The sequence below is a fragment of the Natator depressus genome, chromosome 2 (assembly GCF_965152275.1).
Source record: "Natator depressus isolate rNatDep1 chromosome 2, rNatDep2.hap1, whole genome shotgun sequence".
Taxonomy (NCBI): domain Eukaryota; kingdom Metazoa; phylum Chordata; order Testudines; family Cheloniidae; genus Natator; species Natator depressus.
The window spans coordinates 261674772-261690845 of NC_134235.1; the positions used below are offsets into that span (position 1 = coordinate 261674772).

The 16074-nt window shown below is 47.4% G+C and overlaps 1 protein-coding gene across 4 annotated transcripts in view; it reads right to left on the minus strand.

Annotated features, from left to right (window-relative positions):
• LOC141983413 (uncharacterized) overlaps positions 1-16074 on the minus strand; it is a 44337-nt gene that overhangs the window by 27573 nt on the left and 690 nt on the right. Inside the window, exons 1-3 of one of the 4 annotated variants that reach the window (XM_074946536.1) lie at positions 14988-15389; positions 13639-13765; positions 6618-8077 (exon numbers count right to left, since the gene is read on the minus strand). In XM_074946536.1, coding sequence (XP_074802637.1) covers positions 6618-8077; positions 13639-13765; positions 14988-15026 — 1626 coding nt within the window. In that variant the 5' untranslated portion in view covers positions 15027-15389. Of the gene's footprint in view, positions 1-3040; positions 8078-12859; positions 13305-13638; positions 13766-14987; positions 16025-16074 lie in introns of those variants that run through there. The other 3 variants (XM_074946529.1, XM_074946530.1, XM_074946535.1) reach the window with 3 other exon arrangements.

The window sequence follows — 16074 nt, forward strand, 5'->3', positions numbered from 1 at the left end:
TCAGGAGGGGCACTGGTTTCAGTGGGACAGCTGGCTTGAGCAAGGGTCATGGCAGCTGGATCAGGCTGCTTATTTTAAAAATCAAACCTAAAAAATAGTGCTTGATTCTTACAATGATCACCAGGGATCCTAGGAATCCACTTGCCGTGGAAAAATGCGGGATTTGCGTTGTTACAGAGAATCTTGTTTTTTACATTTTGTGAAAAAATTAAAACATATATTAACTATTAACTACATTTTACTGAAAGTATCAGTGTCACGTATTCAGTGCGCGCAGCCTCCCTCTCTTGTGGTTGATTTTTGAATGTGCTTTAAATGTACATAGCTAAACACACTCCAATAAACTGCTTCTGGTGTATAGAGCTTCATGTTTAAATGCATCTCAAATTTCACTTCAGCCTCCAGCCGTGACTAATTAAAGTTATGAAAAGAGGCCACAAACCTGAAAACCACCCCTAACCCCGTGTCCCTGAGTTTGGCAAGGACAAATGTCACGTGGATGGCACTGTGCTGTGTGGTACTGTACACAGCAAGGCTGTAGACTACGTGAGAAGGCAGACAGTTGTAGACACACGGAAAGCGCTAAACATAACCTGAATTTTAATCGTGGGAAAACACGGATTTTTTTTTATTGGAGAATTTTGGAGTTTGTTTATCACTGACAACTAGGATCCCTGATGATCACCAATGAAAGGCAAGCTGCTACCAACTTTGGCCTATCAGAGACATGCTTAGCATAGGAAATCACTGTGACATCATCTCTAGGGTGATGATAAATGTTGGCTGTATAATGGTGTAGTGGAGCGGTCACCCCGCTCCGGTTTGGAAGGGGTTAAAAACAGCCCTGGGAGAGGGCTGCCCCAGGGAGCCAATCATGAGCGGGTTGGAGGCAGCCAATCAGGGCCCGTCTGGGCCAGTATAAGAAGGGCTCCTGGGGAGAAGGAGGTGAAGGCCCTAGTTGCTGGGTAGAGACAGGGGTACCTTGGACAGAGCAGTGCTGGGGAAGGGCAGGCTGAGCTGGGGAGCTCTGGCCTGGCGACCTCCCAGTCTGAGGCCTTGCAGCAAAGGCCTGAGGACGTACTAGGGCTGCAGGAAGGCAGCCAGGGCAAGAAAAAGCAGCAGGTCCAACCACCCCCTTGCCAGTGATGAGTGGCCATTTCGGACTTCAGTGTGCCCCTGAGAGAAGGGGCTAGATGATGATTGGCAGTAGTCACTGAGATGAGGTGGGCTCAGGAGAGTGGGTTTCCCTAGGTGAGGGGCAGCACCCCAAGGTAAGGGGCACCGTGGTCCAGGATGGACATGGTGCCTACATATGGTGGAGATAAAGGGACTGCAGAGAGGCAGGTAAGGGCAGGGAAATCAGCCAGAAGAGGGCGCTCCTGAGCTGGATGAGCTAATTCCCGGACTGACCCGCAGGAGGCACTGCGTCGGTGAGTGCCCCGACCTGTTACAAATGGCAACCACTCTATGGAATACAGCACCTGCCAGTTTCAAAGTGTTTTATGGCCAATAACTAAACAATGCGTAGGAATAGATTTGCAAAGTCCTCTCTCCACCAGTCAGATCCTCAGCTGTTGAAGTCAGTAGAGCTAATCTGATGGACACCAGCAAGGATCTTCAGACCACGACCTGCATGCATGTAACATTTAATGTACAGTGTTGGTACTACATAAATAATACAATCAAATAACAATAATTAATAACCAAGCAAACCATCTATGATGTACTGTATGATTTGTTACTTCACTGAGAAACAAACTATTTAAAAAAGAAAAGGAGTACTTGTGGCACCTTAGAGACTCACCAATTTATTTGAGCATAAGCTTTCGTGAGCTATAGCTCACTTCATCGGATGCATACTGTGGAAAATACAGAAGATGTTTTTATACACCCAAACCATGAAAAAATGGTTGTTTATCACTACAAAAGGTTTTCTCTCCCCCCACCCCACTCTCCTGCTGGTAATAGCTTATGTAAAGTGATCACTCTCCTTACAATGTGTATGATAATCAAGGTGGGCCATTGCAGCACAAATTCAGGTTTTCTCCCCACGCCCCCCCACACACATACACACAAACCCACTCTCCTGTTGGTGTCCCCTGAATAGATATGTGGGCACAGTTGGCAACCATCACAGGGCCTAATCACATCAGCCACACTATCAGAGGCTCGTTCACCTGCACATCCACCAATGTGATATATGCCATCATGTGCCAGCAATGCCCCTCTGCCATGTACATTGGTCAAACTGGACAGTCTCTACGTAAAAGAATAAATGGACACAAATCAGATGTCAAGAATTATAACATTCATAAACCAGTCGGAGAACACTTCAATCTCTCTGGTCACGTGATTACAGACATAAAAGTTGCGATATTACAACAGAAAAACTTCAAAACCAGACTCCAGCGAGAGACTGCTGAATTGCAATTAATTTGCAAATTGGATACAATTAACTTAGGCTTGAATAGAGACTGGGAGTGGCTAAGTCATTATGCAAGGTAACCTATTTCCCCTTTTTTTTTCTTCTACTCCCCCCCCCCCCCCACTGTTCCTCAGACGTTCTTGTTAAACCCTGGATTTGTGCTGGAAGTGGCCCACCTTGGTTATCGTGCACATTGTAAGGATCCGATGAAGTGAGCTGTAGCTCACGAAAGCTTATGCTCAAATAAATTGGTTAGTCTCTAAGGTGCCACAAGTACTCCTTTTCTTTTTGCCAATTGTAAGGAGAGTGATCGCTTTGGATAAGCTATTACCAACAGGAGAGTGGGTTTCTGTGTGTGGGGGGGGGGAGGGGGGCGTGGGGAGAAAACCTGGATTTGTGCTGCAATGGCCCACCTTGATTATCATACACATTGTAAGGAGAGTGATCACTTTACATAAGCTATTACCAGCAGGAGAGTGGGGTGGGGGGAGAGAAAACCTTTTGTAGTGATAAACACCCATTTTTTCATGGTTTGGGTGTATAAAAACATCTTCTGTATTTTCCACAGTATGCATCCGATGAAGTGAGCTATAGCTCACGAAAGCTTATGCTCAAATAAATTGGTTAGTCTCTAAGGTGCCACAAGTACTCCTTTTCTTTTTGCAAATACAGACTAACACGGCTGTTACTTTGAAAACTATTTAAATACTTTCATTGAACAAAAAGCAAGACTCTGATCCCATAAATATTCACGAGCAGGAGGAGAACTGCCTACATGATAGAAAGCATCACTCCAGATACTAAGTGTTTGACGGATAAAGTCACATTTTTGGTTGATGATGATAATTAAGTAGTGAAAACATAACAGTTGATCTGATGCCAAGACAAGAAAGTATCCTCAAGTAACAGGATTTGAATTCACTACCTTTGCAAGCCCCGAAGTCTAGTCCCACTCTGGTGTGAGTGGTGGCAACTTCCAGCAATTTCAATGGGAGTTTTGTCTGCTTATGTCCAGGAAGAATTTGATCCAGAGACCTTGTCCACTCAGCTACACAGCCTGTTCTTGCCCTGTATCTGAACTGACATGGTGAAGTTAGCGACAAGGAGGCTTTGGCATTGTTCCCTGAATGCACTATTTGATTTCATTTATCCGTAGGTATTGCTGTCTCACTCATCGCCAGGGGCGGAGTGACTCAGGGTATTGAGCCTTCATTTTACATGTAGGAGGTAAAACTCTGAACCTTTCTCCCTTTAATCTGTTTTCTGACACTGGTAGCTGATGATGTGTGAGAACGGCGTCGTTACAACCTGGTTGCATGGGGAAATGCTAGTTTAAGCAGGTGTCTTCTTACAGCATCCTTTCGAGGTAGTGAGATGTGCGTATCGAGCTGATGTGCTGGGGAAGTGGTTGTCACAAGCCTGGGCTTTTCACCAAGAACCTTGTTCTTCTGCTGCCACAAGATGAAATCTGGGCTCTGTCACCCTCAGCATCCCCTCTGAGTGTAGGAAGGATAGCGGGGAATGGAGAAGACAGGTGGTCCCAGAGGTCTCTGGACTCTAGCCCATTCAGGGCAAGCACCTAGAAATGGACCCATTGTTTGACTGATGCCAGACAGTTTTGCTTAGAAGATGCAGCTCCTTGGTAAGCCCAGATAGAGAAGGTTGCAACACATTCTTGGGTCTCTGTTGCTGGGTCCACATCAGAAAGGAATGAGCATAATTGTTTGGCTAATGGGAAGTAGCAGCTGGCTTTTCTGATGGCCGCAGCTAGCTGAAACTCAAGAGCAGTGAGTAACCAAGCAGGATTCTGCTGTGAGTGGCAGGGTAAACGTACTCTCAGTGAAGGGCAAGGTCACCTTTGCAAACAGTTCCTCAAAACACTTCCCCTGTCCACTTGCATCACCTCTGTGCCTTGTCTGGATTGAGCGTTAGCCGGCTGCTCCTTGCCCAGCTCTCCATTCCGGCGTAATGGAAGTCACAGCATTCCCGTCAGATGAGAAGGTGACGTAGAGGTGGGAGCCATCCATGGCTAAGATGAATTGAAACACCAGGCCCCAGGCCCATGAGCATTCCAATCACAGAACTGTCTTCGGAGTCAACCAGACTCCTGGGCACGGAGCACTTACAGAATCATACCCAAATTATAACCCAACCCCTGGGCAATAAGGACGGCAGAGTTCAAACCAAGCCAGCTCCCTGCTCCACACCAAGGCCTCCGGGCAGGCAGCAAGGCATGCAAGTTACACTACAGGAAGCAAAACATAAAGCAGACCAAAAAAAGCCAATGAGTCAAAGACCAAGAAGAATTTTCCTACCTTTGAACTACACATTGTGCTTTAAAAAGGCACCTATTAACATGGGGAAGGCTTTTTCATATGGTACATAATGGAAAGAATTAGATCAGTGCATAAATAAAAAGGAAACAGCATTCATTAAAGAGGTGAGTCAGGTCACGTGTGAGGAGCGCGGAGAGGAATACCAGCCTGAGAGGCAGTTTTACAAGTTTGAGGCCACTGTGTTAAGTTTATCCAGACAGATCAGAAGAAAATATAACTTCCTCTTTGGGCTAAAGAAGACACCAATTTAAATCCAGTTGATACTGTTAATTTAAAACAATGGTTCTGAAAAGAGTCTCTCAGTTAATGGGTTACGTGTGGGGACCACACTGGAGCGAAGGCTATCAGAACACATGGTTTCATGATCTTAGCCATGTCATAGCATGTATATTTCCAAATAATCAGGGCAGTGTCCTCCTTTACTGATGTTTTTGAAAGAACGGGTTCATATATATGAAGTAGTTAGGATAAGTTTAATCAATTCAGCATCCAGAAAATAACTATTATTGGGATAGTTTTGACATTATTTCTTACTCACCACTGAAAGAGCATCAGGAATAATGGCTTTTGATCGCCCACGCACCAGGATGCGTTTAAACCTGCCACACAGAAATAGAACTGCCTCTGGGAGAAGAACAGGGAAAGGGCTCAGCATTACGCACTGGCCTTGGCTGTTATTGGTCAACAGCAAGGCTGGCCCACAATATTTTGGCACCTGAGGTGGGGAGCTCAAAATGACGCCCCCATGCCCCCTCGCTTGGGCCAAAACTTTGAAACTCTGGGTCCTAGTGGCGCCGCCCCGCCCCGAGTCTGGCACCTGAGGTGGCTGCTTCAGTTTGCCTCCTGGTATGGCCAGCCCTGGTCAACAGCCAGATTTACAAAAGCATTTCAGTGTCTAGAGATGCAGCTAAGCGCATACAAGAATTTTCAAAAGCTCCTAAGCAGGTTAGGCGCCTCCAGCCAGATCCTCCAAGTATAACTCCCACTGGGAGTTAGGTGCATAACTACCTTGGAGGACCTGGGCCAGAGATACCACTGAGAGTCAAGGGGAGTGGGGTGCCTGACTCACTAGGTGCTGTTGTCAATCTCACTAGCACCTATCAGCATCTTTACGCACCTAAACACCTTTGTGAACCTGGCCCCAAATAATTTCTTTGAGGAACAGTTTTCAACAGCTGAATGAATGGTTCAAAAAGTTACTTCTTTGATTCATTGCTCAACAAGAACCAGATCATATATTTGCTGAATATTATTTGACCAGCTGTTCTTCATACCCCATTAATCATTCTCCACCCCTTCCAGCCCTCCATGTTCCCATTGGCTAGTTGAGGGTACTGATGAGGGGTCTACCATTCCATACTCCCATCTTACAGTCTTCCTGAGGGTCAGTCAAGCTCAGAATGTTCATCATCAGACATTTGGAAAACCCAAGGTTTGAATCAGCCCTGCGTCTTCCAAATCTGCCCCCTCTTCTCCTGGGGGAACACTCTGCTATCAACATGGTTCCTGCTTTGCCAGATGTTTCCTGGACTTCTCAACAATTACATGGTGTTTCCCAATCTGCTGAGCCTTAGTGAGTCTGACATGGTCTCTGTGTTAACCGGAAGACAGCTTTGAAATATCCACCCTCTCCTAACAAGGGAGATTCAAGGAGCCATTTAAAATCTTTCTCGATGTGTTTGGAAATCTCAAGCTGTCCCCACTTGAAAGCCCCAATTCCTCCCTTGTTTGCTCCCTGGTAGGCAAGAAGATATTTACTGATGGATCCATACCCAGAGCCACGCACCACCCTTGATCTGCACGTCAGCCCCCCATTGGCATCAGCTGGAATGCCAGACAGAGCTGGATGGGAGGGCATCGCCCTGGGCACATTCACTCAGTCGCTGACCCATGTGGATCCTCTGATGAGCGATCAGACTCGTCTTCTGGCTGAAGCTCTTCCCGCAGTGGGTGCACTGGAATGGCCGCTCCCCAGTGTGGATCCGCTCGTGCGACACGAGCTCGCACTTTTGGCTGAAGCTCTTCCCGCAGTGGGCGCACTGGAATGGCCGCTCCCCGGTGTGGATCCGCTGGTGTTTCACCAGGTTGGCGCGTTGGCTGAAGCTCTTCCCGCACTGGGTGCAGGGGAAGGGACTCTCGCCGGTGTGGATGCGCTCGTGCTTCACGAGGTTTGACTTCTGGCTGAAGATCTTCCCGCATTGGGCACAGGTATAGGGGCTCTCCCCAGTGTGGGTGATCTGGTGAGCCACCAGCTCATACCTCTGGGAGAAGCTCCTCTCGCACTGGCCGCACTGGTAGGGCCGCTCCCCCGTGTGCGCGCGCTGGTGCTTCACCAGGTTAGATTTGCGCACAAAGCTCTTGTCACAGTCGGCGCACGGGTAGGGCCGCTCCCCTGTGTGCAGGCGCTGGTGGGAGACGAGCTCATAGGTGCGGGAGAACCGCTTGCCGCACTGGGAGCATTGGTGAGGCCGCTCGCCCGTGTGGGTGCTCTGGTGTGAGGCCACGCCGGACTTATGCCGGAACCTCTTCCCGCACTGGGCACACTGGTGGGGCCGCTCGCCCGTGTGGGTCTTCCGGTGCGAGAGCAGGCCCGACTTGTGGCCGAAGCGTTTCCCACACGCCTCGCACTGGTGCGGCCGCTCCCCTGTGTGGGTCCTGTGGTGCGACACCAGGCCGGACTTGTGCACGAAGCTCTTCCCACACTGGGCGCACTGGAAGGGCTTCTCGCCCGTGTGGATCTTCTGGTGCTTGGCCAGGTTGGATTTGCGGATGAAGTTTTTCCCGCACTCACTGCACTGGTACGGGCGCTCCCCAGTGTGGATTCTCTGATGGAGGGTCAGGTTGATATGCTGGGTAAAGCCCCTCCCACACTCACTGCACTGGTAGGGCCGCTCGCCGGTGTGGATACGCTGGTGGATGGTCAGGTTGACGTGCTGACTGAAGCCCTTCCCGCACTCAGCACACTTATACGGCCGCTCCCCAGTGTGAGTCCTGAGGTGCTGAACCAGCTCCGATCTCCAGGTGAAGCTTTTCCAGCACTCATCGCACTTGTGTGGTCTCGCCCTTTTCTTGGGTCCCTGATTCCCACTGGGCTGCATGCAGTGGCTGTTCCCTCTTCCACCTTCAACAAGCTGCCCCAGGCAGCCGCCTTCCTCGCTGCTTGGCTCTGGGACACGGGCGCTCCAAGTGCTGCAGATCTTTGCCTTCTCTGAGCCGTTGGCCAAGCCGATTCCAGTTGGAAGCTCAGGGGCTTCCAACTTTTCAGCACATTCCTCCTCATTTTTCTTCTTGCTTCTCTGCCTGGGCCAGTCCCCTGCTGGACGGAGAAAAGAGTCCAGGCATTATTTATGGATGGGATGGTGGTAACGAGTCATAGATTTTAAGGCCAGAAGGAACCATTCCGATCTTTCAGTCTGACCTCCTACAGAACACAAGCCAGAGAATTTCACCCAGTGATTTCTACATCCAGACCAAAACTTCTGGGCCAGCTAACGCATGCTTTTTAGCATGACATCCAGTCTTGATTTAAAGCCTTCAGGTGATGGTGAAGTGAGCACATCCCTAGGTCAGTTATTCCAATAGCTAATTACCCTGCCTGTTACAAAATGTGTGACCTATTTATAACCTGAATTTCCCTTGCTTCACCTACCATTCGGCCTTTGTCTGCTAGGTTAAAGAGGCATCTACTATCAAAAATCTCCTCTCCATGGAGGTACTCAGAGATTGTGATCTAGGCATCTCTTAACCGTCTCTTGGATAAACTGAAGGAAAATCCTAGACTCACATGTATCCTTGGAGTAGCTCCACTGACTTCCCTGAACATCAGGAATGAGTCTGGCCCACAATGTTTTGAGAGTAATAAGAACATAAGAACGGCCACACTGGGTCAGACCAAAGGCCCATCTAACCCAGTATCCTGTCTTCTGACAGTGGCCAATGCCAGGTGCCCCAGAGGGAATGCACAGAACAGGTAATCATCAAGTGATCCATCCCCTGTTGCTCATTCCCAGCTTCCGGCAAACAGAGGCCAGGGACACCATCCCCGTCCATCCTGGCTATTAGCCATTGATGGATCTGTCCTTCATGAACTTATCTAGTTCTTTTTTGAATCCTGTGGTAGTCTTGGCCTTCACAACATCCTCTAGCAATGAATTCCACAGACTGACTGTGCGTTGTGTGAAAAAATACTTCCTTTTGTTTGTTTCAAAACTGCTGCCTATGAATTTCATTTGGTGGCCCCTAGTTCTTGTGTTATGGGAAGGAGTAAATAACACTTCCTTATTTACTTTCTCCACACCAGTCAGGATTTTATAGAACTCTGTCATATCCCCCCTTAGTTGTCTCTTTTCCAAGCTGAAAAGTCCCAGTCTTATTACTCTCTCCTCATACGGAAGCCATTCCATACTCCTAATCATTTTTGTTGCCCTTTTCTGAACTTTTTCCAATTCCAATATAACTTTTTTGAGATGGGGCGACCACATCTGCATGCAGTATTCCAGATGTGGGCGTACCATGGATATATATAGAGGCAATATGATATTTTCTGTCTTATTAACTATCCCTTATTATCCCTTCCTAATGATTCCCAACATTCTGTTCACTTTGACTGCCGCTGCACATTGAGTGGATGTTTACAGAGAACTATCCACAATGACTCTAAGATCTCTTTCTTGAGTGGTAACAGCTAATTTAGACCCCATCATTTTATATGTAGAGTTGGGATTATGTTGTGCAATGTGCATTACTTTGCATTTATCAACATTGAATTTCATCTGCCATTTTGTTGCCCAGGCCCCCAGTTCTGAGAGATCGTTTTGTAGCTCTTTGCAGTCTACCTGGGACTTAACTATCTTGAGTAGTTTTGTATCATATGCAAATTTTTCCACCTCACTGTTTACCCCTTTTGCAAGATCATTTATGAATATGTTGAACAGGACTGGGCCTAGTACAGATCCCCGGGGGTGGGGGGGGCACCACTATTTACCTTTCTCAATTCTGAAAACTGACCATTTATTCCTACCCTTTGTTTCCTGTCTTTTAACCAGTTACCGATCCATGAGAGAACCTTCCCTCTTATCCCATGACTCCTTACTTTGCTTAAGAGCCTTTGTCAAAGAGGGACCTTGTCAAAGGCTTTCTGGAAATCTAAGTACATTGTATCCACTGGATCCCGCTTGTCCACGTGCTTGTTGACCCTCTCAAAGTCGTGCATAGTAACAGCAGAAGGTGGATTTTTTAGCAACAATCTTAAAGCGATTCCGAAATGGTGAAATTTACCCTGTGCAGGGGGCCAGCATGTGGCTGAGGCACAACATGAGTCCCACTCAAGCCAGCATACGCTTTCCCAAATCCTAGAGATGTCAGGCTGGAAGGGACCTCGAGAAGTCATCTAGTCCAGTCCCCACGCTGAGGCAGAACCAAGTAGACCCAGACTATCCCTGACAGATGTTTGTCCAACCTGATCTTAAAAACCTCCAATGATGGGGATTCTACAACCTCCCGAGGTCACCTGTTCCAGGGCTGAGCCATCCTCAGAAAGATTTTCCTAATATCTAATCTAAATCTCCCTGGCTACAAATGCAGCCTATTACCACTTGTCCTACCCTCAATGGACGAAGAGAACCACTGATCACGGTTCTCTTTATAACAACTTTTTACATACGTGAAGACTGTTATCAGGTCCATCCCCCTTTCCCTGCCCCCATCTTCTCAGGACTAAACACGTCAATTTTTTCAACCTTTCCCCGTAGGTCAGGTTTTCTAAACCTTTCATCATTTTGTCGCTCTCCTGGACCCACTCCAGTTTTCCCACATCTTTCTTAAATTGTGGTGCCCAAAACTGGACACAGAACTCCAGCTGGGGCCTCACCAGTGCTGAGCAAAGTGGGATGTGGTGTAGCCATGTTGGTCCCAGGATATTAGAGAGACAAGGTGGGTGAGATAATATCTTTTACTGGACCAACTTCTTGTCTCTGTCACCAACAGAAGTTAGTCCAATAAAATATATTACCTCACCCACCTTGTGTCTCTCATATTCTATTCAGTTTGATCCAGTACAACCTCCAGATCCTTTTCAGCAATACTACTGCCTAGCCAGTTATTCCCCGTGTTGTAGCTGTGCATTTGATTTTTCCTTCCTAAGTGTAGTACTTGGCACTTGTCTTTACTGAATTTCATCTTGTTGATTTCAGCCAATTCTCCGATTTGTCAAGGTTGTTTTGATTTCTAATCCTGTCCTCCAAAGTGCTTGCAACCCCTCCCAGCTTGGTGTCATCTGTACATTTCACACTCTACACTCCATTATCCAGTCATTAATGAAAATACTGACTAGTACCAGATCCAGGACGGACACGTGCAGGACCCCACTAGAGACACCCTCCCAGTTTGATAGCGAACCATTGATAACTACTCTGAGTACGGTCTTTCAACCAGTTGTGCACCCACCTTATAGTAATTTCATCTAGACCACATTTCCCTAGTTTGCTAATGAAAATGTCACATGGGATGTCCCAAAAGCCTTTATAAAGTCAAGATATATCACATCTACTGCTTCCCCCCATCTACTAAGCAGATTTCCCTATCAAAGAAGGAAATTAGATTGGTTTGGCATGATATGTTCTTGCCTAATCCATGTTGGCTATTATTTATCATCTTCACCACCTCTAGAGGCTTACAGATTGATGGTTTAATAATTTATTCCGGTATCTTTCCAGGTATCGAAATTAGTCTGACTGGTCTATAATTCCTTGGATCCTCCTTTTTCCCCATTTTAAATATCGGCTATATGTTCACCCTTCTCCCGTCCTCTAGGACCCCACCCGTCCTCCCTGAGTCCTCAAAAATAATCACCAATGGTTCAGAGATTGCTTCAGCTACTTTCTTAAGTACCCTGGGGTGAATTTCATCAAGCTCAGATGACTGGAATACATCTCACTTATCTAAATATTCTTTAACCTGTTCTTTCCCTCTTCCTGCTTGTGTTCCTGTCCCCTGTTGTTAATATTAATTGTGTTAAACATCTGGTCATTATTAACCTTTTCGGTGAAGACTGAAGCAAAACCTTCCCCATTAAGTACTGGACCCACACTCTCCTTTGTGTTCTGTGACTGCTGATGTATTTATAGAATGTCTTCCTAATGCCTTCATGTCCCTTGCTAGTTAGAACTCATTTTGTTCCTTAGCCTTTCTGGTTTTGTCCCTACATGCGGGTGCTGTCTTTTTAGAGTCATCCTCAGCAATTTGTCCATGTTTCCTCTTCCTGTGCAAGTCCTGTTTGATTTTCAGGTCATTAAAAATCTCCTGAGGCAGCTATATTGGACTCTGAGCACCGATTTGAGAACTTTGAAACATCCCATTCAAGTGATTTATGTGTCAGGATTATTACTGCTTTTCAAAAAACATTTAACGGAAAAACTGCTCACAGCCCTGACACAGCAAGCTGATACACCAAAGAGACTGAGTGCGCATATGTGACGTCACAGAACAGCACGACCCGGGAGTGTGATTCTTGGCCCTGACTTGGGCTGGTGTACTGCACCGGCTTCGGAGTGAGGGAAATAAACACGGATAGGAAAGAGAAACTCAAACAATTGAGCAATGAGCAATTTCCCAAAATGAGCAATTTCCCAAATAGGCTACTCTTAGTAAACTGACAAGAGATGTAGTGTTTTCCTGCAAACTCCCACAGTCTGTTTTTTTGCCCACCCCATCCCACCCGCAACGAAGTACGTTTTACCCCCTCCTTCTGTTATGGCAGGGTGTTCTGTGGCAGGCCTGGATTTAGGGGCAGGTGACCCAGGCGACAGCCTGGAGTGCTAGGCCTGGGCGGCGCTGGGCTCGGGGTGCTGTTTTTGTTGTTAGCCTCTTATATGACAGGGAGAAATCATGCGTACAAATCGTGCATCAAATCTAAAATGGCAGCCCCCTAGTTACTTCCTCCACTTTCAGAAACAAAAAGTTCTCCCCAGCACATTCCAAGCTGTTAGGAGAGTCTGTGCCCTGCCATATTGCCTTGCCAACAGCTGTCTGGGGAGTTAAAGTCCCCCGTTACCACTGGGATTTGTCCTTTGGATGCTTTTGCTATTTGTTCTAAAAATACCTCCTCCTCCTGATTTGCTGGTCTATAGCAGTCCACTCCCCTACCATGAGCGGGACACGTCTGGTGCTTTAGCCATGTGCTGGGCGAATTTCTCTCCCTCCATTCGGGGAAACTGAGAAATGACCTGCTTCTGCTTGTGACTCATTCCACTGATAACAGAGCAGCACTGAGGGCCGAATGCGCCTGTCTGCTTTCCAGTGTCCTGCTTTGCTGCGGAGCGGTTCCAAGAACGATGCTTCCTGTTTTACCAAGTGGGGCTCAGACAGGAAGCCTCTGTGGGGGTTGGGTAGGTGCCGGAGGCTCACATCAGTGACAGCAGCATTAGAAAGGCTTGTGCTTCCCACATGCAAGAGGTTAGAGGGTCAAGGCTGGAGCAGCATGGAGTGCAGCGTCACTCGGGGGTGGTCGTCTGTTACTGACCCTCAGGAGCACACTGTCTTTCCCCAGGGATGTCACGTCAGGGGTCGGAACCATAGCTGGGGTGAATCAGTATAGCTCTATTGACTTCAATGGAACTACGGACCTTTGCATCAGCTGATGATCTGGGCCATTGCATGCTTAGTAGGCAAGACTTATCCTAGGACTGGGAGCTCCCTGGAGCACGGACTAGCTTTTTAAAGCCAATGTGTACAGCACCTGGCACGGTGGGGCTCTGATCCTGGATTGGTTGCCCCTAGGGGTTACTGTAAAACAAATAATGAATAATAACAGACTAAAGACAGCCCAGGGATTTCAATGATCCTGCTGCACCCAGTAAAACAACGAAGGCTGATCCTTACCCAGAGAAATCAGATTTGCATAATTCTCCCTCATCACCTCCTGGTACAGCTCCTTCTGCCACTCTGCCAGCATCTCCCACTCCTCCCGGGAGAAATAGATGGCGACATCATCGAACGTCACCGGCACCTGCAATAACAAGCACCAAACGCTCAGCACCTGCTGCTTCAGTCACCACCTGTCCCGGGCAGTTGTGGAGTTCCAGCCCAGCCTACCGACCTCTCTAGGCCCCTTCATATCCTCCTCTGTCCTCCCTGGCGTTGAAAAGGCTTCCCCATTGCAGTGCCATTGGTGCATGCGATTTGTGGGCCTCTCCCCTCTTTTTCCAGATCATGAAACACACCGTAACTAAAACCCAGCCTAAAATCAAGCCCAGCAAAACCCTCCTGAGTATCTCTCTCCAGCTCCACCCGGCGTTGTTACTCAGTCCCCTTAATTTCCGTTTATAACCCCACCCCACTGCACCCCCTATTTCCAAGTCATACCTCCGTGGCCAAACCAGTTCCAATTAGCGGTAAACTTAAATTTTCGTGACACCCTGCACTTAGGCTCCCTTAGCGTCTAATTTCACTGCTGCCAGTGAGCTCCTGACAGCCGCTACTTTTGTGAATTCATCCAAATAAAAGCAATAACATTTGGCTGGCGTGACTGGTTCTTTATTAGCCCTCGCTGCCTATTGCTCATGGTTCCACCAGCCTCCAGTTGCTTACAGGGTTTTTAACCCTTAATATTCCTTCCATTGAGGAAAGGTAGTGTCATCCAGTGGAGAGAGAACTGGACTGAAACAAAGGAGATTTGGGGTCTATTCCTGGCAACACGCTGCGTGACCTTGGGCAAAACACCTCCTGTCTGTTTCCCCTCCCCAGCATTGTCTATTTAGACTGTAACCTCTGGTGCAGGGGACCATCTCTTACCACATGTCTTTACAGTGCCTAGCGTAATGGGGCTCAGATCTTGACGTCAGTCTCTAGGCTACCATCAATATCTATCCATATAGCAGTAGACATTGCTAGAGATTAAAGTGTGACAAACCACACAGCGATTGCTAGGCTTTCTCTCTTTTTCAATGCACCAAGATCTACCTTCTTCCTGTCTGCTCAGGCCTCTAGGGTCATTAGCGAATTCCTTTCAAGCCTTACAATGCATGTTATCTGGATGAGCTGCTTTGTATATATTCTGGTTCTCTGTATGTATCCCGTCTCCTGCTGTCCATCGACAGCTCCAGCCTCGGTGACCACACCTCCTCTTTGGTAATTTTCTGACTGATGGCCAGATTTAAGCACCACATTATTAGGCGAGCCATTGTGGAGCCCTCATTGATTTCATCCCCTGCATTCACGCCCGGCCTTACCTTTTCCGACAGCATTTTTTTGTTACCCCAAATCACCATAATTTTCAAAGTCCTTCTTCTTCCTCTGAGCTGCTGTGATGAGGTGTCCTACTCAGATGGGTCCAGGCCATTCCGAAGTGCAGGATGGCTTGGAAGTCCCCCCTCTGCTTGGCACGAGAGGTGCTGGGAGACAACTAGATGCAGGCAACATATTTTTGGCAAATAGTGAATTTTCTGGAAAAGGCATTTTTCCAGGGCACCGAAATGATTCGTGGATGTGGGTCGAATTCAATTAATAGTTTTGGGCAAAAACCCAAAACGAACAAACATTTCAGAAACGGCGGAACATTTTGAAGCGTTTGGCGAGTTCGTTCTGAAATGACTATTTCCAAACCAAATCTTGTTTCCAATCGACATTTGAAATCTTTAGTTGGACCCAGATGAAATTTTTGTGTTTTTCATTTTGCTGAGAAATTTTTTTTAAAATTCAGCTTTGGTGTGAAGCCCACGAGATTTTTTTCTGGCTGTTTCGGTTTGGGCACCGACCCAAAAACCCAGTTATTAACTCAGCTCCAGAGAAAAACCCCAGGCAGCTGCCGCAAGGTCATCCTTTCTCCTGCCCTTATCTTTTGATTTCACAGACGGATTATTCCTATCTGGTCCCTTTTCTGTTTCCAGTCTTTTCGGTTCACATGGACCCAGTGAACTGTGATTCTCCCAGGTGCAATGCACACTTACTGTCCACTCCCTCCCCAGTGTCTCGCAAATTCTTCTGATATTCTCTCTTGCACTGAGTATGCACCAATCTTCTGCCTCGGTGCACTGTGCCCCCCCCCGATGCAAAACTCATACCACATCCTAATGCAATATGCTTACGAAGTGTGGTGCCCTCCTGCCAGTGGCTGATTTGCATAGAGGATAATAGCCTTCCACCGCGACCATGGAATAGTGCTGCCCCTTCCACTCAAGTGGTGGCCTCTCCTATTTTGGTTCTGAAGCACCTAGGTTCAAATCCTGCTGGTAGCTTTACAACTGTTCCATTATTGGTCCCTTAAGGAGTTTTTCACATAAACAAACATATCCCCCCCCGCCCCCCCCCCAATTAAAT